The sequence below is a fragment of the Chanos chanos genome, chromosome 2, assembly GCF_902362185.1.
Source record: "Chanos chanos chromosome 2, fChaCha1.1, whole genome shotgun sequence".
Lineage (NCBI taxonomy): Eukaryota > Metazoa > Chordata > Actinopteri > Gonorynchiformes > Chanidae > Chanos > Chanos chanos.
Genome location: NC_044496.1, coordinates 38,461,321 through 38,483,061, shown reverse-complemented (window position 1 = coordinate 38,483,061; position 21,741 = coordinate 38,461,321). Strand labels below are relative to the sequence as shown.

Sequence of the window (21,741 nt, the reverse complement as noted above, 5' to 3'; positions counted from 1 at the left end):
GCTCAGAATGCTCTCTCATAAATTGGTTACATTGGTTCCCGGATTAGTTAACATTAGATTCAAACAACAGTCTCTCTTTTGAGGGGAGAGTAACAACAGCTTATTTGTTCATGGTGCGAAAGGTATTTGTTAAATGAAAGGGTGCCTAGTCAGGGTTGCACGACCAGTGACATTAACTAAACTCAAATTCAGTTCCTAAATAATGCGAACTTTGTTTTAGCAATCAGTCAAATAAAACGCTACAGACTGTTATTAATATCTTCAAAGTTAACAACTGTAAAAACAATAGCGTATTTCCTTAGGTGTGTGTAACAATGTACCTCGGTTGTAAATTGCGTTACAGTCATCGTTATCCTGAAATGATCATCTGAAGTTTACCGCAGATATTTTGCTTGTTTATGGACTTTGTCAGAGTCTTCGTCGCTAACCTGAATTTGTTTGATTCTCAAGCTTTGAGAAATGGAAGTGGAACGCTTTGTGACAAAGACCTTGGAGCTGTTACAGGAGGAGAGAGAAGCAGAGATCGAGGAGACAAGGTGAGACTGACTGAGCAGTAACTGCTTCCTGTGGGTCTGTTCATATAATCAAAAATGTCCCGTTACCTTGAACTGTGCAGTAGAAATTATTAGACCTGCCCACCAAAGGAGTTTAATGAATTAATGCCTGATGGGCTGAGTTCAATATTCTATCTCTTAGTGACTCATAATCCAAAGTTGTGTTACTCATTTGTTTATGTTTTGTGTGTATTTCAATTTTGCTCATTATGCTTCAGACAAAGAGTCAGGGCAGTTCCTGCAATAAGTGTGCTCTCTCTCTATGTTTTCTGTTACTGAAGCAACCTTCTTTGTGCCTCTGTCTATTTCATTTGAAGAACATGGCAGGAAACTTTGTCCCTGAAGAATCTGCAACACAAAGGAGTGTGTTTGCTAAAGCTACAGACAGGAAGTCAACGGACCGGCATGTATGGACGACTCCTGGTTGTCTTTGAGCCAAGGAAGAACATTGGAGTTTCAGTTCTTCCAAGCAACAGTTTTGGCCCTGGTAAGATATCTACAGCTTATTTTATGGTTTGTTATGGACATATATCCTGTATGCATAAACACTTTGTTTTTGGTGTTTGCAGGTGATATAGTGGGTTTGTACGAGTCAGAAGGGTGCAGTCAGCCGTCTCAGCTGGGGTCAGGTGTGGTGACTCGTGTCACCCAGTCGTCTGTGTCTGTGGCATTTGATGAGACTCAGGATAGTCTCAGCCTGGACACTGATGTCCTGTACAATCTAATGAAACTGGCAAATGACATCACTTACAAACGTCTGACAAGGCAAGCAAGTCATCTGAATATGAGCATATGAATACATTGTATATTGTAGTTTATATTGTAGTTTCAACGGGAAATCGAAGTGAAATTGGTACCATTATTCATATCCTCACCAATGAGATGCCAGGAATGAGTTAAATGTAGTACTATATGCAGTATAGTTACTGATATAATTGTTGTCTCTCTCTTGCAGTGCCCTGAATTCTTTGAATGGATATCACAGTGGTCCAGCATCCAACCTGATAAATGTCCTTTTCGGTTACTCAGAACCAGGAGTGCTTTCACAACCAAGTAAACACCCATCATAACCTCTGATCTTTTAAACAAGTTTAATATTTTATATTTTGAAAAAAAAAAAAAAACTCAGTTTGATAAAATGCATCTGGCCCACATTTCAGTAAAATTACATGTTTTGTTGGAATAAATGTTTAAATACGGTGTAAGAGGTCATTTGATTGAATCATCCTGATGTTTTCATGTGTATTTTTTGCAGAGGATGTAGAGTTCGTGAACGCTGGGCTGGATGAGTCTCAGAAAGAAGCCGTGACCTTTGCCTTGTCTCAGAAGGATGTCGCCATTATTCATGGACCACCAGGGACAGGCAAGACCACCACTGTAGTCGAAATCATCCTGCAAGCAATCAAACAAGGACAAAAGGTAAACAAGTTGTTGTTTTACTCTTATCTAACACACTGAGATCAGGACAGTGCAGATGAGTCCTGGAAGATTGGACATCTAATCAAGACAAATGAGAATTCAGAAATATCCACTGCTATTTAGATTTGACGGATTACGTTGTCGCTGTCTGCATTAATTTATTAACTTAAATGTTTAACGACACATTATTATAATGCCAGGTTACAACTGATAAGTTGAATTCTGTAGTGATCATTGTCTCTCTTTGCTTCTTTAGATCCTTTGCTGTGCTCCCTCCAATGTAGCGGTTGATAATTTGGTTGAGCGACTTGCTAAAAGTAAGGCTAAAGTGTTAAGGCTGGGCCATCCTGCTCGTCTACTGGAGTCCATACAGAAACATTCACTGGACGCCGTCCTTGCCCAGAGTGACAACACCAGCATTATCGCAGATATACGCAAAGACATGGATAAAACATACGTGAGTCCTTCATTCCTCAGAACTCAACATTGCGTGTCCTGGCATGATCAACTCTTCTGTTCTTTAATCATTTTCCACTTTAATCATTTTCTGTTCTTTAATCCATTTTCCAATCATCTCCTGTCGTAATTGTTGTGCACGTGGTGTCACAGGGTGAGATGAAGAAGGTTCGTGACAAAGGGCAGCGGGGAAACCTAAAACGGGAGTTAGGAGAACTCAGACGAGAGCTGAAGTCCAGGGAAGAGGCAGCTGTCACTCAAATCCTGAAAGGAGCTAGCGTTGTCCTTGCAACCAACACAGGTAGCGCATATTAATGGGAGTGGGATTGCAATATATCTCAGGAACAGTTGTTTACCCAAATAGTAAACATATTTCACTGTATTTTTACACAAATTAGGATTAAAAACATAATTTATGTACAATGTCTTGAGTGTCTTGCTCCACAGACAGTATTTTTTACTATTATTAAAGTGTAGATTTGCAATATGAGACCTGTTGGGTTGTCATTGGACATACGAAGAAAGCAGATGGACTCATCATATCAGGAGCTGCTCTGTTTGTCTAAACGATCTTGTTTGACCGTGTGACTTAGGCGCGTGTGACGATGGTCCTCTGAAGTTCCTGCCAGACGGTCACTTTGACTTAGTGGTGATAGACGAATGTGCTCAGGCATTGGAGAGCAGCTGTTGGATTGCTCTACTCAAAGCACCCAAGTGCATCTTGGCAGGAGACTACAAACAACTGCCGCCCACTATCAAATCACAAAAGTAATTATACTTTTCAATGAACAGATATAATTTCTTTTCACAGATTATAATCTGAGAATGTCATCTTTTCATTGATTTTGTTGTCTTTCGTAGCATCGCTAACATTTGCAAAAAGTAAACGTAAGAAGGATTCACAACCAGAAAAATTAAAAGGTTACACGTAGTGGGAATGTTTCATTTTAAATGTTTAATTTTCTGTGATGTAGTGCAGCATCTAAAGGCCTGTCTGTGAGTTTAATGGAGAGGCTCATTCAGAAATATGGAGACACGGTCGTGAGAATGCTGACCACCCAGTACCGCATGAACGCTGCCATTATGCAGTGGGCCTCAGAGAACATGTACCAGGGTAAACTGACTGCCCATCCCTCAGTGGAGAAACATTTACTCAGGTAACTGTGTGTTTTCCTGTAGATCCCTCTGTGTTATGTCCCTAAACAGTCAGTTACGATTTAAATGTTATTTTGTCAGTTGATGATTTCACAGTCTGAACTTTCTTACCAAAGTGGTAATATCAATCATCTTAATATTAATATTAATTAATGGTGGTAATGTTAATGGTGGGGGGGGGTTTGTTTGTTTGTTTGTTATGTAATTTATCGTGATGTAATTTGTCACTTTTGATAAAACCACCAAATGGTTCTTGAGTTAATGTAGCAGTTTTTTAAAACTAGATATAATTGAATTGGAGAGCACAGTGTTTGATTTAACTGGTGACTGTAACAAACGGCGTGCTGTTTAGAGACCTGCCCGGGGTAGCTGACACTGAGGACACTGGTATAGCCTTGCTCCTCATTGACACAGCCGGCTGTGGCCTGAGTGAAATGGAGGACACTGATGAGCAGTCCAAAGGCAACCAAGGTAACAATGAACTCTCAGCTCAGTGGTTCTGTTTTTCCTTTACACTTTTATTCTATTAACAGCACATACAGAAACACTGACTACCTCTAAAACCACAGACAGTTTGATATACTGATTAAAACCATTGATGACTTTAAGGTTTCTGCATTCTTTATAGCCCCATGGAGCTTTTCGTCGTGTATAAAGCCACACAAATGTTCAGTGTTGGCCTGAGGCCCAAGATCCTTTAAACTGCTATGTGAGGATGCACTGTGAAATATGCACAGATGCACCAGACACATAAAACTGACTTGAATGTATAGTTTTTCCCGAGAGAATCAGTAACATGTGCTATGAGCAGGATCCTTGCCACTCAAGGTAGTACATTCTGTTTCCACTTGCTGATCTGTCTAAGTGTCCTTCACAAGCTTTCCACATTCCTGATACTGACCTTGCCAACAAGCTGCTTCTGACAAAACCTGTTTGTGTTTTCATTTTCTTCTCAGCTACTGAGTTGGCCAAAGCAGCAGCAGAGCAGTTGACACAAGCGTAGCATGTTTAATAAGCATGCCCTTTCATTCTGTGTCGAATGTGAATTTTAAGCTCTTCATTATAATTGCCGTATAGGTGAAGCAGACATTGTGGCCCTTCATATAAAAGCGCTGACAGAAGCTGGTGTGAAGAACAAAGACATTGCTGTCATTGCCCCTTATAACCTTCAGGTAACATTTGTGTCCTTTACCGTCCAGATGGACAACACATGTCGAAATGTATAGTTTAAATGTTGTGTAGTATGCTTAATATATAGTTCAAGTATATAGTATATACAATATGTAGTTTAAATATATTGTATATGATATGTGTAAACTATAATTATAGAGATTATTTTAATATTTTACAAAAAGAGAGCACATACTCTTAATTTTATCTGCTTGGACCAATTATCGAGGGTCTTCTGTCTGTTTTCCATGCTGCAGGTTGATCTTTTGAGACAGAAGCTGTCACATAAGCACACTGACCTGGAGATTAAGTCTGTGGATGGTTTTCAGGGGCGAGAGAAAGAGGCAGTGGTGTTGTCATTAGTCAGATCCAACAGGAAAGGTGAGACAAAAATCAATGCGTCTTCCAGCATGTGGGCTCCTGTAACTTTCTAATGACACTGCATTATCAGACAGGTGGATCTGACACACACAGTGATGTAGACATGAAAAATTATAATTTGAATGTAATTTGTATAGGTTAACACTGTTAATGATTCATAATTGTCTAATCAGTTGGAAGACTAACGATGAGAGAATTGATGGCCCGTGGCCAGTAGAAGAGGACGGTCGTTGATCAGGAACACAGCAAAGGGACCACTGACATATAATTGTATGTGTAGCTGTGACTAATGGATGTTGCTCTAACCCTGTAGGTGAAGTTGGATTTCTTGCAGAAGACAGGAGGATTAATGTGGCGGTGACCCGTGCAAGACGACAGATTGTAGTTGTGTGTGATTCACAGACCGTCCGAAACCACGAGTTCCTCAAGTCCCTAGTGGACTACATATCTGAGCACGGAGAGGTCCGGACAGCATTTGAGTACCTGGATGATCTAGTCCCTCAGAATTACACGCGTGAGCACAAAGATAAACAGACTGAAGTAAAAGATTCATCCACTAAGCAGAAACCAAAAAAACAGGAAGGTAAGAAACATGAATCAGAGCAAAAGAAAAGCTCAGAGAGCAAAGCAAAAGGAGGAGGGGCTGCTCGGCGCCCTGACAAAGATGCCAAGGATGACTCTAAACCCAGAGGAGAGGGGCAGACCCAGAGTAAGCAAATGGAGATCAAAGAACAGTTGTTAAACTTTTTGAAGGACGTGGGGCAGGCGGAGCTTCAGTTTCCCTCCACTCTTAACTCTCACGACCGTCTCCTGGTCCACCAGCTCTCAGAAGAACTGGGACTGAAGCACAGGAGCCAGGGAGAGGGGAAAGATCGCCACATCACCGTGTCCAGAGCTCAAACTGGGCCAGGAAAAGCACCCAAAGAGCCAGAAAACAACCAAGAGGAGGTCTCAACACAACCGGAGAGCACATCAGAAACTTCAGCTGAGCCGGTAGATACTGAGCCCCTTAAGGTAACATCTCAGCCTCCACTGGATTTAAAGAGCTTGCATTTGGAGCGCATGCGAAGGGAACAGGAGAGACGGGAGCGGAAGAGCCAGCAAAGCAAACGACAGGAAACTGAAGCCAAGGCTGGTAAAGACCAGTCCACCAAGAAATCTAAAGGTGTGGTATCTATTCACAGAGATAGATGAATGGTTTTGATCGTTCTTCTTGGCCCTGAAAGGTGGCTCGGGAGAATGATTGCATTCATTTGATTGTTTTTTTTTTTTTTCAAATTTATATATTGTGTGCCCTTCTCCCAGGAAAGAGTAAAACCAAAGCTGGGGCTGTCGACATTGCTGCGGCCGCGACGCCGGAAGACGACTTTGACGCCCTCATTGATGCAGTGGTAAAAGCGGACAGCGTTTGTGGCTTTGTTAAGTGTAAAGCCAGCGTCCTCACCCTGGGCCAGCTTTGTCTTTACTGTAACAGGCAGTACTGCCTGAGTCACCATATTCCTGAGGTACGTCGCTTTTGGGTACGTGGCCATCTTTAATGGGGCTTTTCAAAAGATAGCGCATATTTGATCTTGTGGGGTTTTTTTGTCCTTTAGGTCCATGGCTGTGGAGATAAGGCCAAGTCTCATGCTCGAATGAGAATTAGCAAAGAGGGTGTGCTCTATGCCGGAAGTGGGCAGAAGGACAAGTCCATGGATCCAAATAAAAAAGCCTATCTTCACAGGAAACTAGATTCAAAACTCAAAGATATGGCATCTCAACGGAAAAGTAAAACAAAAGACCAAAAGGAACATTGACAATTAAGCATGTTTGCTTATTTCATCGGCATGTGACATTTGTGTATGTCATCTTTGTATGACATCTGTTGATGCCATGGAGTGGTTCACCTGTATATTTATGTGGCTTTAACCCACTGTGGTCTGATAAATAAACAGGAAAGTGCAGTTTGTCTTTTTTCCAAGCTCTTGTATTTCACAAAGCTCTTGTATTTCCAAGCTCTTGTATTTCCTGAAATGGCCTGCAGTGTAAATATGAATACAAAGGAATGTCCTCAAAGAGAGACAAAAAAAAAAAACTTTTGTCTAGACTTGCATGTGCTCATGATTGCTTTATTAATGACATTTTAAATGGTATCATTTGAATAGATTTAATGTCAAAGTTTTGATAGAATTCATGCCTTTGTGATAAGTTGTGATAATCTGAATGTGATCTCGGTGAGGAAATCCACTGAAACATGAACTCCGGATTGGCCCTGCATGTTCGAGCACTCAGCTGTCGCTGGTCTAAATCTTGGTTTCTCATGGATCAATATGATCCTGATCCCATATTAGCCAAGGCGTTTTATCATAAGACAGAGTAGCCCATAAGAGCAAAGCTTTTCAAGGCTTAGGAGGTTAATGCTGATGAAACCCACCCAGCCTGTGCTCCTCTAATCCCTGCAGCATGGGTTTAACTGGATTACCGCCAGTGCCCATCGGTCCTGCCCACCAGTGACATTATGGGTTCTTGGTGTCAAGGCCTAATACGTAATGCAAGCTGTAGTTTGTAGTCTGAGTGCATAACCTCAGTAGCATATTCCAACACTTACAAAGGATTATTTTACCTGGACAAAAGATATTAAAGAGTAAGGCTATATTAAATTATGTTTCATAGACTCCTGGAGGGTGTTGCCTTTTTGCCATAGTTTTGGTCAAATGGACTAGCCCAGAGTTCTATTACAGAGGACTGTGCTGTAAAGTGAAGTACAGTTAGATGTCAGATGTGATTGGTTGTTTGGTAGCCTTGAGTTATTGCAGTGAGGAATGCAGTGGAGTGGCTTTTTAAAAGGCTTTGGCTTTTCTTTTTTTCTCTTTCTCTGAAGGTATGTTAATGTTTGAGCTGAGAGGCCTGTGTGGTTGTGTAATGGTGTTCTTAGAGATGAAGTAACAAGCAAGCACCCATTCAAGTATCTGGCCAAATCTTTAAAGAAACTAAAATAATATCCTTTGTTCCATTTAAGACAAAAAAGCATGTTTTAAATATCACTTTTTCCATGAGGCAAGTTTTTTTTTTGTTTTTTAGGTCAGTCAACTTCAGCTTTAAAATGAACTCCAAGGCCATGCTATCACAGCACGTGTTTTTCTCTGGCTCAGCAGTGACTGGTTAGTTAAATAAAGTGTAGTCAGTGCAATGCTAGAAGTATAATGTCTCGTGTCAAATATCCCCAGGATTTGATTTTGCTGTCATTAATTGATGAACAGAATCTGGATCTGATTTGTGCATTTTCTAGTAGAACATTATGGATACTTTGTAAGGACATATTTTAATTGGGTTCGTCCCTTCCTCAGTAATCCCAGGTGAAAAATAAGGGAACATCTTCTCTGTAAATTTGTCTTTGAAAGTGTAGATTGGGCTTCCATCAACAGCATTAGTGAAGACAACTTTCCCCTTTTCATAATCCAATTCAACAGTGATTTTCTGAGGTTTCTGTCTGAGTGTGATTCGGGTGCGGGGAGAGGTCTGAGCCCAGTACGTTTCACCATTATTCAAGCCAATCACCCAGAAGCCCTCAGAAGGATTCAGAAAAACCGTGCTCTTCCTCTTTATGGATTCCCGTGCCAATCCGATGTACCACTCTTTGCTTTCTCCCACGTCCACGTTCCAGGAGTGCTTCCCAGACGTGAACCCGTCCATACCTAACACTGCCATCCGGCTGCTGCAGCGTTCCGGGTTGTCGGGAACCTTCTGTTTCTTTCCGTAAGTCACGCTGGTGTATTCATCAGAGAGGATTAAGTTAGGCTGGGCTGTGTTCGGATCCAGGGTGACAGGGCCTGGAAAGCACAAAAAGAGAAACTTGACTGATTTGTTTCATAGTATGATTTCATCCATAGATCCTAGAGTAAGCTTCCAGTTCAGTCAGTTAATAAACTGAGCTGTCCTCATCTATGAGGTGCCAGAGGAATGGATCTGTGACATTTACACAGATGTCCAATATGAGAACATGTTGAGAGCCTACTTGTCAGTGCTTACTCACAGTGTTGTACGATTCCTTCCATTCTCTTCCAGACCCTGTACTTAAGCGAACACAGGTACTGGGCAGAATCCATGAGAACTCCTTTTGGATCCTGGGGTTCTTGCATAGGGTAGCGGGACCTGCAACACCCTTTGTCTTTACTCAGTGCTCCAACTTGAAAAGTAAAACTGGCTTGAGGCTCACAAATAGAAGAACAAAAGTACTTACATGCTTACTGCTTCCTTGTAGCCCTTTGAACGAAAAATATATGATGAAATTACACTAAATAAATTTGCAAGTTTCAGAAATTCTGACAAACATGACATAATTGAAATGCTAGTTGAAGACTCATAGAGACCTTTAAAAACATCAAGTCGTCTGCTTTCATGATGCTTTCTATGTCTCTGATGATGTTCGTAAGTTCTGCCATCTTTTTATTCATGTCCTCCAGCTTCTCCTTAGCCTCCTGAGTTTTTCTCGACTCCTCCACACGTAGCACAGTTAGTCGGGCTGACTCCTCATCCCTGAGAAAGGAGTGCAGTTTTTCAAACTCCTCCTTTATCAATGCTTCAGTCTGCCTTGCTTGTTTCTTAACACAAGCCAAAAAAAAACAAAAAACAAAAACAAAACCCAAGCATGAAAGTTAGGTCTAGAAGTTCTTAACCTCTAAAAATTCATTGAATCCAAATACTAATTTTAACCCCCTTCTTACATGTATGTACACTTCCACTTCTTCCCAAATGAATTTTGCCTTCTGGACAACGCTGAGATGTTTCTTTAATGACTGCTCCCTGCACAACAGGTCCCTCTGCAGAAGTCATAGTACCAATGTGTAAAACAACAGTTTAAAAAGTGAATTCTTTACTTCAGTGAAATAATGATATGCTATAAACTGTTGAAAAGAATTGATAGAGTTTCATTATTATGTGCTACAAATACTGCCTTGTGTTTTTAAGATGTACACTATACTTTGTTTTATCTCAACAAGTTTCAGCAGTAATAATGACATTACTTGATTAGCTGAGGAATACACGCAAATTCTTGCCAAGTAACTATCAGTCTCAGTTTAAGAGGTGAGGGCAAACACTGGCAGGAGTTTGGCTCTACAGGACTGGATTTAGCAACCCCTGATTTTGATGAGTGTTTAGCAGCCCCTGATTTAGATGAGTGTTTAGCAACCCCTGATTTAGATGAGTGTTTAGCAGCCCCTGATTTAGATGAGTGTTTAGCAACCCCTGATTTAGATGAGTGTTTAGCAACCCCTGATTTAGATGAGTGTTTAGCAGCCCCTGATTTAGATGAGTGTTTGTGGGAAAAATGCAGTGGACCCTTTGAGAAACTCTTCAATACCAGTTCAAAATACACATATTCTACTACAAAGACAAACATAACTAACTATTTGTCTATAAAACATCAAGACTTAACACTACTACCACTACTACTACTAGTACTACTACTACTAGTCCTAATGGCTTTTTTTTAATCTCAGTTGGATTTGTTTTGTTTCCTCACCTTTCTCTCAGAAGCCGCCTCTGCGACTGGGCTACATTCATGGTGCTTGTGTTCCCTTGAAGTGTGACAAATAAGACAGATGGGCTTTGCGTCCTTGCGACAAAACAGCTTCAGCTTCTCATTATGTGTGGGGCATAATTCCTCCACGGTGACCGAGGGCTTTTCTGTCTCGTTTCTGAAAGAGTCAGAAGCAATCTTCAGAGCCAAATTGATGGGAGGCCTCTGTGTAATTTCTGTTGCACGGCACACAGGGCATTGTCGCGAATCTTTCGAGTCCCAGTATTTCTGAATGCATAGTTTACAGAAGTTATGACCACAGTGCAGGATAACTGGGACGCTGAAAACCTCGCAGCACACCGGACAAAGAAGATCCTCCTCAATCAATGAATGTGGCTCTGTCATTTTGTTGATTTTGTTATTTGGCAGTAAAGTCAGTCCTCATAATAAATCCGGCTCGCATGTTGTTCATGAGAATTCTTTAACCGTCTGAGCACAGGTTTAGCAATACTCTGTGCAGAGTCACTGTAGAAAACTGGTTAGACCTGATTGGTGAAGTGCCCAGCTTTGTTATGCTGAATCTATGCTGTCATATTGTTTGCTAAAAATGTGCTCAAAGGTTTTCCGTGACTCGGTTTAAACCGGGTTCATCGTATGTACCTGTTTGTACACACAAATTCTATACCTGGTTTAAAAATAAACATATGAAACCAGGAAGTTTCTTGAAAAACAGGAATGCTTTTTTTTGCTCCCTGAGAAATGACACGTAGACATGGATTATTCCCCCAGGCACCCTGTTTATTCAAAAATGATTATCAAACTTTATCTGTCTTATTGAGAGTGTAATGAATACAGATGACAAACATTTATAAAGTGGTCTTTGTAACCATTTAAAAGTCATGGCAGTTTTACATTTCTGTGAAGATTTGTCTGTTTGAAAACAGATCCCAACTGTAGAAACTGGCTCTTGAGGCAGAGACGTGTTGAGATGACCAGACATACAGAGGTAGTGACAAGCAACATGTATTTTCAAACAGAGTTCGTTAAAGTTGAGCATGTCCCCTGTTGAAACACATTTCTGTGGATTTAATAAGGTTTTGTCAGATTAATCAGAGTTGTGAGGGAAAAGCTACAGCGGTCATAATAAAAGGAAAACCCAAATGAACCAAAAGTAAAGCAGCATTTAATGGAATTGTCCCGAGCACAGGATATGTTTAACAATAAACTGGTTTGGTGAAGTCATTGTATAAAGCAAAATATTTTTATTTTTCTAACATTACTGATAAAATGTAAGGTGGGTAAGTCAAGTAAATTTTCAGTTAGTATGTTTTAAATCTTGCATTGATATAGAAACTTTGTACATTATTTTTAATACAGTATTGTTTGGTACAAAAACATGCAGCACACAGGTATGAAAAATCATCATGATTCTGACAAATTCTCTCAGTAAAATTGACCAGAGACAACAAATTACAGAAAGTGCTAAAGGACAGTCAGAGGCCACAAGGAGATTGCCGTGCTCTGTAATCAAAGCCACTGTAAAGGCTATTATGTGTATTTTGGCACATCAACTAATTTATATCATATATATGTTGAGGACTTTCATGTTTGTGTAAAGATTAATGGGACAACTGTAAACTTCTGAGATTAAAAAAAAAAAAATATATATATATATCCCATAAATATCACCTAGAATGAATATCAAGTTACTGTGAAAACTTTAGGTTGCTTAAAATGGGTAACTCAGTACGCACAAATTAAATAAGATGATAGATACAATTTATTAAACGAAACATTGATCTAAATATAGCAATAGCTGTGTCATTTCCAAAACAGCATTCCATTTTGGAATGGACGTGGTAATACTTGAGGCCAATATCTTACTGTCAAGCCTTATTTACATCATGATTGATGTGGTGAACTTTCTGCATCTTGCCATTCAGTAAATTACACAACGCCTTCAATCAAGTCTGTTCTTAGACTGGGGACAGTTACTGAAAAAATTATTCTGACAATGTTTTCATCTCTCACATTGATTTACATCTGACAAAAAAAAAAAATCAATCAGTACATGAATGGACAGCCACGACAGCCACAGGGAACGATAAAATATTCAGTGAATCAACTGAAAGTAAAACTTGCTCATTCAGTAAGTGACAGCCCCACGTTTCCTTTGGCCATCTGCATCCATTCTCTATGATCTTTGTACATTTTGCTAAATTTTGACTTTTCTTGAGAGCACCCAATCTAAAAAAAAGCTAAAATCAAAATATTAGCAGCTTTTGCAGCATTAATATAGTGAATGTAACTACAATGTGTAACAAATGTCCAGTTATAATAATCTTCAAAACATGTCTCTTATAGCTTCATTCAGAGACATGTATATACAATAAAACATTCAATAAAAATACAATAAAAAGGATGATCAAATTAAAAACATCAACGAGTCATTCATAAAATTACAAAAAAAGTCTGTATTAGTAAATAGACGTCAGTCAACACACATCTTCCTTTAGAACAGCACAGAGGAGTTCACTAAAGTAATGTGAAGGAGATAATGTACTCATTTTTTTGCTCAAATACTGTGAATGGATCTCCAACATCTAGTGAGGCATTCAACTAATATCAGACTATGAAGTGGATCACCATGGTAGAAATCTTCTCATCGCCAGTTAAGTTTCAATAAAAATTAATTCTGTGTAATAAAGAAATCTCTAATTATTTACAGAAGTTATACAAAGTGATTCGTTGCAATGTTTTAGCTGAGACAGTTTTATTAGGTTATTACAAACAATTTTTTTGTACAAAAGCCTGTATTGTAGAGATGTGTATTTAATTTCTCAATGAAAATTTGATTGCAACTGAACAGCATAGAGTGTGGTCAAAGATCCATGTTATGTTTTTAATGTACCTCATCATTAATTCAGAGTGGCTAATTCACTACATAACCATTTATACCAAGATACCAAAATGTCAGCCCATCCGACTAATCATTCCTCTCCAAACCAGACAACCACTCATGGTCCTGCAAGAGCCTGTTGTGTGACTCTTTGTCTCAGACTCAGAATGGAGTAGATTCTCATGGCATGTCAGTCTTAAAGACTTGCTCTTTGACCTGATATGCTTGAGAGAGTTTTTACTTACACTGGAGAAAGAAATGAATTTTTGGCGCAGCACTGACAGCTGTTGTCTTACTACTCTGAAGGACTCCATCTTGTGTGCAGTCTGTAAAAACTCCACTGTATGGAACTGATTGTCTTGAAAGAAGTAGTATGGAAAGGCTGTCTTCGTCCTGTCTGCCGAGTCTCCTTGCAGAAAGCCTTCAGTTTTCCGTGTCTTAGGAGGAGTCTTTCATGGGCTATCCATTGGAGTCAGTCTGAGGTAGAACTGCATAAGCTCACACAAAGCCAGGCTTCATGGAGGAGCGGCGACATTTTGGGCAGCCCTTTGTCCCGTTTGTCTGCAGGCACCTGAGTAGATACAGAGGAATGTTATATGCGCTTCATCTATTCATAGGTAAACAAATGACCTTTTCATTCTTAGTATCACCCTGTTACAATGGATACCACCCATCTGAGACAGTGGTTTTCACAGCTCTCCTCAGAGGCCTGTAAGCCCTGCATGCGTTTGTCCCTGTCCACTACCTGATTATCACCTTTACATGCCCTTGAATCAGGTATGTCAGTGTTGGATCAGCTTTAAAATATACAGGTCTGGGAGGCACCTTGTGGAATATATTTGGAAAAACGGAGTGCACCTAAACACTTTGCCTCTTTTTGGTGTAGTGTTAGGGGACTCACACCCCAGAAATAAACGAGAAGTGGGGAGGCACGTACTTGAGGTGGAAAATGTGAGAGCACGGCAGGGCCTGCAGCTGCTGGTTCATTTCTCCTATGGACTCTCCGCACATGCCGCAGTAAAGTTCCAGATCCTCCACACACTCTAGAATCTTCACCACCTGCTCCCTGAGCTCCAGCTGCATCTCCTTGGTGCGGTAGATGCCCTCACTCAGACGGTATACCCTCAGCATGGAGAGCTGGGAAACAGCACAGGAGGGATTAGGGCTTCAGGAGACACACTATCAAACACAGACCTGCAACCAGTTCAGATATTACATTTTATATGTGAAGTGTTTGTGTAATTAAATGGGAAATAATGAACGTTTAGCACATTTCCGTTATGCAAAAAATGCCAATGAAAAGTACCAGTGCTTTTTCTTTCCTCATCAGAGAGCATTACCTTAGAATGCAGTAAATCAATTTAAAAGTCTTTTCAAATATGTCTTTTTGGACATATTTGTCCTTTAATAGCTAGCACCATAAAAAGGATGCATGACTTTGGCCAAAAGACAAGAACATGTTACTCATTCTGATACTTTGACCTGCTGTGGTCTGGGGTTTTACATAAAAACATGCTTTTGAGTGGATGGTCGATTTTGCATATTATATCATATGGAAATAAATATGTGTGAGCACACCAGATCAGTCATTAGAGTTCTAACAGCTTTACATCCCCACATATTGATATATCCTTCATACATCAATAGTGCCAACACACCTTGTTTCCGACCGCTTCTGCAAGTTCATGAGATCGCTGTAAACAATCCAGGGCCTAAGAAAACAATTATTTGCAAAACACACATTACAAAAATGAACAGGTCCATCAAATAGAGACTACTGTCAGCAAAATGCCTTGCAATGCCAAAGACTGCGTGATAACCTTGTCCAGTTCTTTTTGCAGAAGCCAACACTTTGCCACTCCCAGATAGATGGATGCTTGTCCGAGACGATTCCCAATCTCCGTCATTATGCACATTGAGGACTCATAGCGAGGGAATGCTTTCTGCATAAGGGGGGGGGGGCACATAACAAAACAGAACAACATCTTGACACATAGCACATGCAATGTTGTGAGTCTGTACACTGGTACACTGCACCAGTTAATGTCTCTTAGGTACGTTATCACATTAACGGCTATCTCTGTCGTGCTGAAGAGCCTTATATGAACATTCATCTCAGTCTAAGAGATAATGACAAATGAAAGAGGGAAAATGTTTGGGGTTTTTTTTCTCATAAGAGGAAGAGTTTCATAAAATGAAAAATTTTGAAAATGTTCTATTTTTGTTATAGTGTGTATGTTTGTGAGTTGTTTGTGTGGGTTTTTCCGCACAGTGATGATTTTTGGACCTTACTTCAAAGTCTTTTCGGCAGCGATGAATATCAGCAAAGTTGAGCAGACACATTGCCTGGAGAGGGCGATCTCCATGCTGCAAGGCAATCTTCATAGACTCCTGAGATACATACAAACCAGCATTAAAGATTTGAGAACTCCACCCAAGAGAAATAAGCACAGTAGTAAAGCCAACTCAGGAACTTTTTTTAAGTGATGACAGCCAAAAAAAAAAAAGTTCTACCATTTTACTTTGATCCTTTCATCTGAGCTCCGTGAAGAAATTCTTTACTTTTTTGAGTAACTCTTGGAAAACACTAAGACATCATTTATGAATGCAAACCCTGCACTCTGCCAGACAGCTGGGACTTGACCTGTCACAATCCACCCACCACCCCCACCTCTTACGTAGTTATAAATCAGGAATGTGTCTGTCTGCTCACTGTACCACTGCATTGTACCATTCACAGTCCAAAGCAATGACTCCAAGTTATATTTCACCCTGCATCATCAGACAGGGGTTAGGGCTAAGCCTTCTGCTTCATTAACACTTCTCCCAGGCGGTACCTTAGTGTGAACCCTGCCCGGTCATATTTTTATCATCCATAGTAAAGAGGGAGGGTCGATAGGGGGCTGGCACTACACAACCACAAACAGCTGCACCTGTCAGTTGTGCTACAGTCCTTCTCTAACTCAACTGTGGAGAAGCACAGACTCAGAGGCCACGGTTGTGCCAAGGGGACTGATAAACACGAGCAGCATGCAAACAGGCAGTGGATTAAGGTGACAGGACTCAGAAAAACATCACAGAAATGATCACACGCATCAGCTTTTGTTTTGACAGTGGCTGACACTGGTGTACGGTTCTGTGAGCTAAGGGTGAAATGCAAATTAATCAGCTTAATTAAAGGTTTTGTTAACTATGCGGAGATGAGTTTAAGCTCCAGCTGACTAGCTGCTTCGAGGCAATTGCACGTGACAGACTAAACATAGGTCTGGACGGAAACACATGAAAGTCTTCACCATTTTCCCTCAAGCATTCCCTTCCAGCAAAAAAGGTGCCTCAAACACAAATATGTACAGAATCAGATCTATTAACTACAAGCAGCTACAGTAGAGAACTCATTTATGTACTCTCTACATTGGATAGTGTTAATTGAACACAATTAGGTATAGTGACAACAACAACAAAGAACATATGAACAATGTTTGACTAGCATATGAAAACACTGCTTCCTCAGTGTGTTCATTTCATAGAAACACACACAGACTTTACTCTTTTGTACCTCACAGCATTCCATGGCATCGGGCAACCGGTCCAGCTTCCTATACGCCACAGACATGTGGTACTGGCTCATAGCACGGTACTTTAAGCTCCACCCCTTACCGTAGTCATTCACAAGCTCAGCTGCTTTGCATGGGAAGAACAGAGCTTTCTCATAATCCTACAATGACACAGAGTGAAAGATGAAGACCTAAAATAATCTTTCAAAAAGTACAAAACAGTGAAAGTTAAAAACATTTAATGAATGGCTCTACTTGAATTATTTGATAATGTTCTCTGGCCTGGTTTATGAAAAAATACTCATAATAATTAAAAGTTATGTTATATTCTTCCAAAAAATTGATTTAGCCCTATGTTTGCCGGTTGTTTCAAACTTTGAATAAATACAAATATTATCTGTGGGGTCCAAGAAAGTTTTAGCTGGATTTTTTCCCAGACTGTAACTCAGACTCTCTGTTAGATTGTATAAGAATCATTGTGTATCAGCCACAGAGCTTTGCTTATACTGAACATCTGCGAATCGTTCTTTTGGTGTCAGCATCTTTAAATGATTCTTCACAAAAGCTAAGAAACAAAGGCCTTTAAAAGCATTACATCATGCTGTAATAACCACTCATAAAAGTGCTTTATACATTTATAAGTGTTTGTCATATATACATATATAAAGCAACAGTATCAGGTTAGAGGTGACATCAGATAACACTTTGTACCATTTATCTATTTGTGCTTGAGCACTCACGAATGAGCACTCACGAATATGTTTGCGGCGTTTATTCCATCTGCCATGCAGGTGATATATAGCCTTGTGTGGAAGCCTTCAAAGAAAAAGTTATCGCTTTTTCTATATTTTGGCCTGGGGCAGCTGGCTATATGAGTACATTCCCTGCATACCATTTTGTCCTAGTCTCATTACACCACTCCATCCTGGGAATCCAGAGGATTAGACCCAACAAATCTCCAGTGTCAAGGTGAGTACAAAGGCCTATATCTGGCCTGCCTTGGTCTGACTGGCTTTCAGTGCTATACATTACATGTTAGCAGTTACACTCATGTAAGTCACAGCATAGAGTAGAGAGGACATTCTACACCATTCTATCTACTATATCAAGAGAGATTTTGAGATGGCCTACACATGGGTCACTGTTTTGTGAGACTTGTCTCTATGCTTACGCGTTTGATTCTTTGATTTGTCAGACACAGAATTGGAGGAGCTGGTGGATCACAGCTCAGTGGCATGTAACATTATAGCTCTTTATACAAACAAATCTCACAGCACATGAACAACAGAAGTACGAACTAAAGGAGAATCTGAAATAAAACTGCAAGCCGTGCAATGACAATGTCGCTGGGGAAGATGGTACCTTGAGATGTATGTAAAAGTTGCCCAAACTGCAGCACACTCGACATTCTAACATCTTGTCATCGTTGTTATGCGCGTACCGCAGCGCCTTCTCGTAGCTCTCCAGAGCTTTCTGGAAGATGCTAAGGCCCAGGAAGGCATTGCCCATGCTCAGACACACCTGGCCGTTGAGTTGTAGACTGACGGTTGTACCTTGCATGTTCAAGCAGGTCTTACAATAGGACACTGTTTGCTGGAACTCACAGAGCTTCTCGTTGCTGCGTGCGAGGTTTAAGTATGCCTCGGTCAAGTAGTCAGGATCCTCCATCTCTCTCGCTGTGTCTATCTGTGCCAGGGAAAACTGAGATCAGAGGAAGGTTTTGAGCATTAGTGAGCGTGGAAGGGAGAGACAGAGCAGAGATTTAGGATTTAATTAAATCGGTGACATCTGCAGACTCAGAGACAAATATGGATGAGAAGAGAATGATAAACCAGGTGAGAATACTGGGCGTGGTGTAAAATTGAGCAAACTCTGTTCAAGTTTGCTGTGAACCGGCATTTCCCTGTCCAAGGCCATGCATGTTACTCACTCATTTCTGCACTGTGAAGAATATAGCCCATCTTTATCACTGATAATGCTAAAGAACTTTTACGCATGCATAATCTGAGACAACCCCCTCTCTGGTTCAGGTCTACTAAACATGAGCATCATTATGTAACCAGGTTTGAACGTAGTCATTTGGTAATGAAGTTTACACCACACGTAGGGAAGAGGGAGTTCTGGGAGGAAGGAGGTTTATGTAAACAAGATACTCTGTGCTCCGGATCAGATTGCATTCAGTCCCCTTTGCCCTCTCTCTTACGGAAGCTACAAATTCATCTTGATCATCAAATCTTGGTAACTGAACATCCCATACACACTTTGATGACTGTTCTTTTGTGTAAGTAAATGGGTGGCATGTGGAAATAGTTCATATTTCTTTTTACCAAACATCTTACATTTCACTGTTCGGTTACCTCATCTTTTACACAGACTCATATGCATGCTCACACACACAGACATAAACCATATAACATTGTTAGGTCATTACCACTTCCCTTTGGTTCTGTATTGCCTCATACAGATTTACTATCACAATACAGCCCACATCACAAACCTATAAATAGTGATTATTTCCCTGTAAACTGACCACATCTATAGAGTCATGTTAGAATCACACCAAATCCGGTACAATTTGACTGTTTTTAATGTCACATATGTGTGCTCATGAGTAGAGATCAAAGATGCCATACCCTCAGCATCTCTTTGTATTTCCCCATCTCTGAGTGCGCTGTTATAAGACATCCTAATGCTCTGAACTTCCCCCCAGGATCTGAGGTCTTCTCCAGTACCTTCTTCCACACATGTAGAGCTTTCTCTGTCTCACTTGACTGGTAGAGCTTCAAACCCTTCTCAATCTGCTGCTTTGTTTGGTCCTGGCCCATCTCTGCCACAAAGTGCCACATAAAAATATTGCTCCACTTGGCTCTCTGGCCTTTACAGAAAGCACCAGAGTTTAAATCCTTTCCTTGCACAGTTCACAAACCAAAGGAGGAAACAAACAACGTTCTCTCCAAGGCTCTACGATCCCTGGCTTGCCTAATTCTCTGCACTCAGCTTCGGGTGCAGACAGATGAAGGCGAAACTGGATCCACCGCATACAAGGATTTTAAAACTAGGATCCTCATTCCTCATCGCTGTGGAGAAAGTTGAGTTTATTGCTGAAGATAATGCCTTGCTCCGCGGCAAAGGTCCCAAACCTGGATACCTCAAAGATCCATCAAAGAATACCCACTAAAAAATAAAGCACACCCAGCAGTGCTAAAAAGACACAAGTCCCAATTCAAGGTGCTGGCAATGATCTCCCAGAATATCTGCTCCCTCCACACCCCAGCAGGAGGAATTCTCTATGCCCTGCCCCCTCCATCTACCTCCACATCACTCCCTCCCTGCCCAGTTCTGGCGCTACAGCAGATGGTCTTGTCACTCTTAGCCATGTGTTCCTGCTGGAATCCAAGCTCCAACCTCTGAAAAGTCCCAAGGTCACAAAAGACGCCTACCCCGCGTATCCTCCACACCAAAAACTCTACCCTTCACCTCCTAACCTGCACACTTTAGTGAAACGTTAATGCCAAGGGCTCCTGACAGCACATAAAACGCGTTCGCGAAAACATCCAAAGAGCAGTTTCTCACGAAATCCAAGACACGGCAAGACAGTGACTATAAACAGGGAGTTATTTCACAACATTGAGGCAGCGCAAGTCGGATTCTTTTAGTAGTAGCTGGCAGTTCCTGTGTGTAGACCTTGTTTTAGGAGCATATGTGCCACCCTCCCCAGCCCCCTGCTTCGGTGTCAGCAACTGATGCCTAGAATAGTTCACAAAGTCTGACATGGTATTTGACTTGAGTTACAGTACCTCAGCTTCTTGAAACACATCAATGGGATCGAATTGTCAGCCTCTTGAGCGAAGCTCAATTTTCTCCTTCCCTTCCTTGTCCCCTTTTACCCTGGCACAAGGATACAAATAGACGCTTTTATCGCCCCTGCCATTCACAGGATAGGGTCCCTTTCCAAAGATAAATCACACAGGTTGTAAGTCACGTCTTTGTCATAACACAATCCCTGGAGTGCTGGCACTTAAGACACTGCGTCCACACTTATTGTGGAACTGTGATTTATCTGTAACTGTAAATGTTTTCTTGGATGAATTAATGTGTGCAAGTCTTGAAAAACAGGATAATTGCTGTTTTATTCTCCTCAGCTGAACACACAATTACTTACAGAGAATGTAAAAAATAATTGTGTAATTATTAGTCTTGATTAAAATGGCTACGTAACCAGCTAAGTGTGAATGAGAGGATGTTTTGTAGTGAAATAGAAAGAGCATTAAGATTGATTTCAATGCCAGAGAAGTGCTTTTGGGAAGCATGGTGTCCTTAGAAATACGCTGTTACTATGCATGTGGCATAAAATCAGTTCTGCTTCTATGGTAATTCTCAAACCGGGCTCAGTGGGTGAGATCATGTCAGTATAATTTCTTTGTCTGATGATGTAGAGCAATGCTTTACTTTGTTTATCTTTATTTTACATGCTTTAATCACACACTTATTTCAACCAGCATGAACCTAATTAGGATAATACCATCAAAAGAAATTGTGCTCCATCAGACACATCAAGATTAAAAAAAAAAAAAAAAAAACACCGTGGATATCTCACAATACTTTAATGCAAATGTCAGCTGACCTGTGCAGGCCTACATCTCAGACACTGAC

The 21,741-nt window shown here is 40.7% G+C and overlaps 3 protein-coding genes across 4 annotated transcripts; 1 reads left to right on the top strand and 2 right to left on the bottom strand.

The window, feature by feature from the left end:
- Positions 1 to 47: 47 nt before the first annotated feature.
- Positions 48 to 6,952, top strand: ighmbp2 (immunoglobulin mu DNA binding protein 2). The gene is made up of 16 exons (XM_030765933.1): positions 48 to 122; positions 451 to 536; positions 872 to 1,041; positions 1,124 to 1,319; positions 1,510 to 1,607; positions 1,810 to 1,973; positions 2,230 to 2,430; positions 2,583 to 2,730; positions 3,023 to 3,197; positions 3,404 to 3,586; positions 3,937 to 4,055; positions 4,662 to 4,756; positions 5,012 to 5,135; positions 5,449 to 6,270; positions 6,441 to 6,640; positions 6,731 to 6,952. Exons 2-16 carry the CDS (start codon positions 460 to 462, stop codon positions 6,929 to 6,931), a joined length of 2,973 nt encoding a protein of 990 aa, XP_030621793.1. The 5' UTR covers positions 48 to 122; positions 451 to 459; the 3' UTR covers positions 6,932 to 6,952.
- A 1,447-nt stretch (positions 6,953 to 8,399) lies between these two features.
- Positions 8,400 to 11,040, bottom strand: LOC115804826 (zinc-binding protein A33-like). Its single transcript, XM_030765319.1, has 4 exons — positions 10,639 to 11,040; positions 9,485 to 9,715; positions 9,148 to 9,325; positions 8,400 to 8,944 (listed from the first exon to the last, which is right to left on the bottom strand). Exons 1-4 carry the CDS (start codon positions 11,038 to 11,040, stop codon positions 8,400 to 8,402), a joined length of 1,356 nt encoding a protein of 451 aa, XP_030621179.1.
- A 2,992-nt stretch (positions 11,041 to 14,032) lies between these two features.
- On the bottom strand, positions 14,033 to 19,934 carry rapsn (receptor-associated protein of the synapse, 43kD). Of its 2 annotated transcripts, XM_030766823.1 has the most exons (8): positions 19,722 to 19,934; positions 18,451 to 18,789; positions 17,091 to 17,249; positions 15,827 to 15,925; positions 15,355 to 15,477; positions 15,193 to 15,246; positions 14,472 to 14,671; positions 14,033 to 14,105 (listed from the first exon to the last, which is right to left on the bottom strand). In XM_030766823.1, the coding sequence occupies exons 1-8, from the start codon at positions 19,932 to 19,934 to the stop codon at positions 14,033 to 14,035; spliced, it is 1,260 nt and encodes a 419-aa protein (XP_030622683.1). The 2 variants fall into 2 exon arrangements, with proteins under 2 accessions (XP_030622683.1, XP_030622682.1); XM_030766822.1 differs by lacking the exons at positions 15,193 to 15,246; positions 15,355 to 15,477 and having other exon boundaries at positions 19,722 to 19,913.
- Positions 19,935 to 21,741: the final 1,807 nt, after the last annotated feature.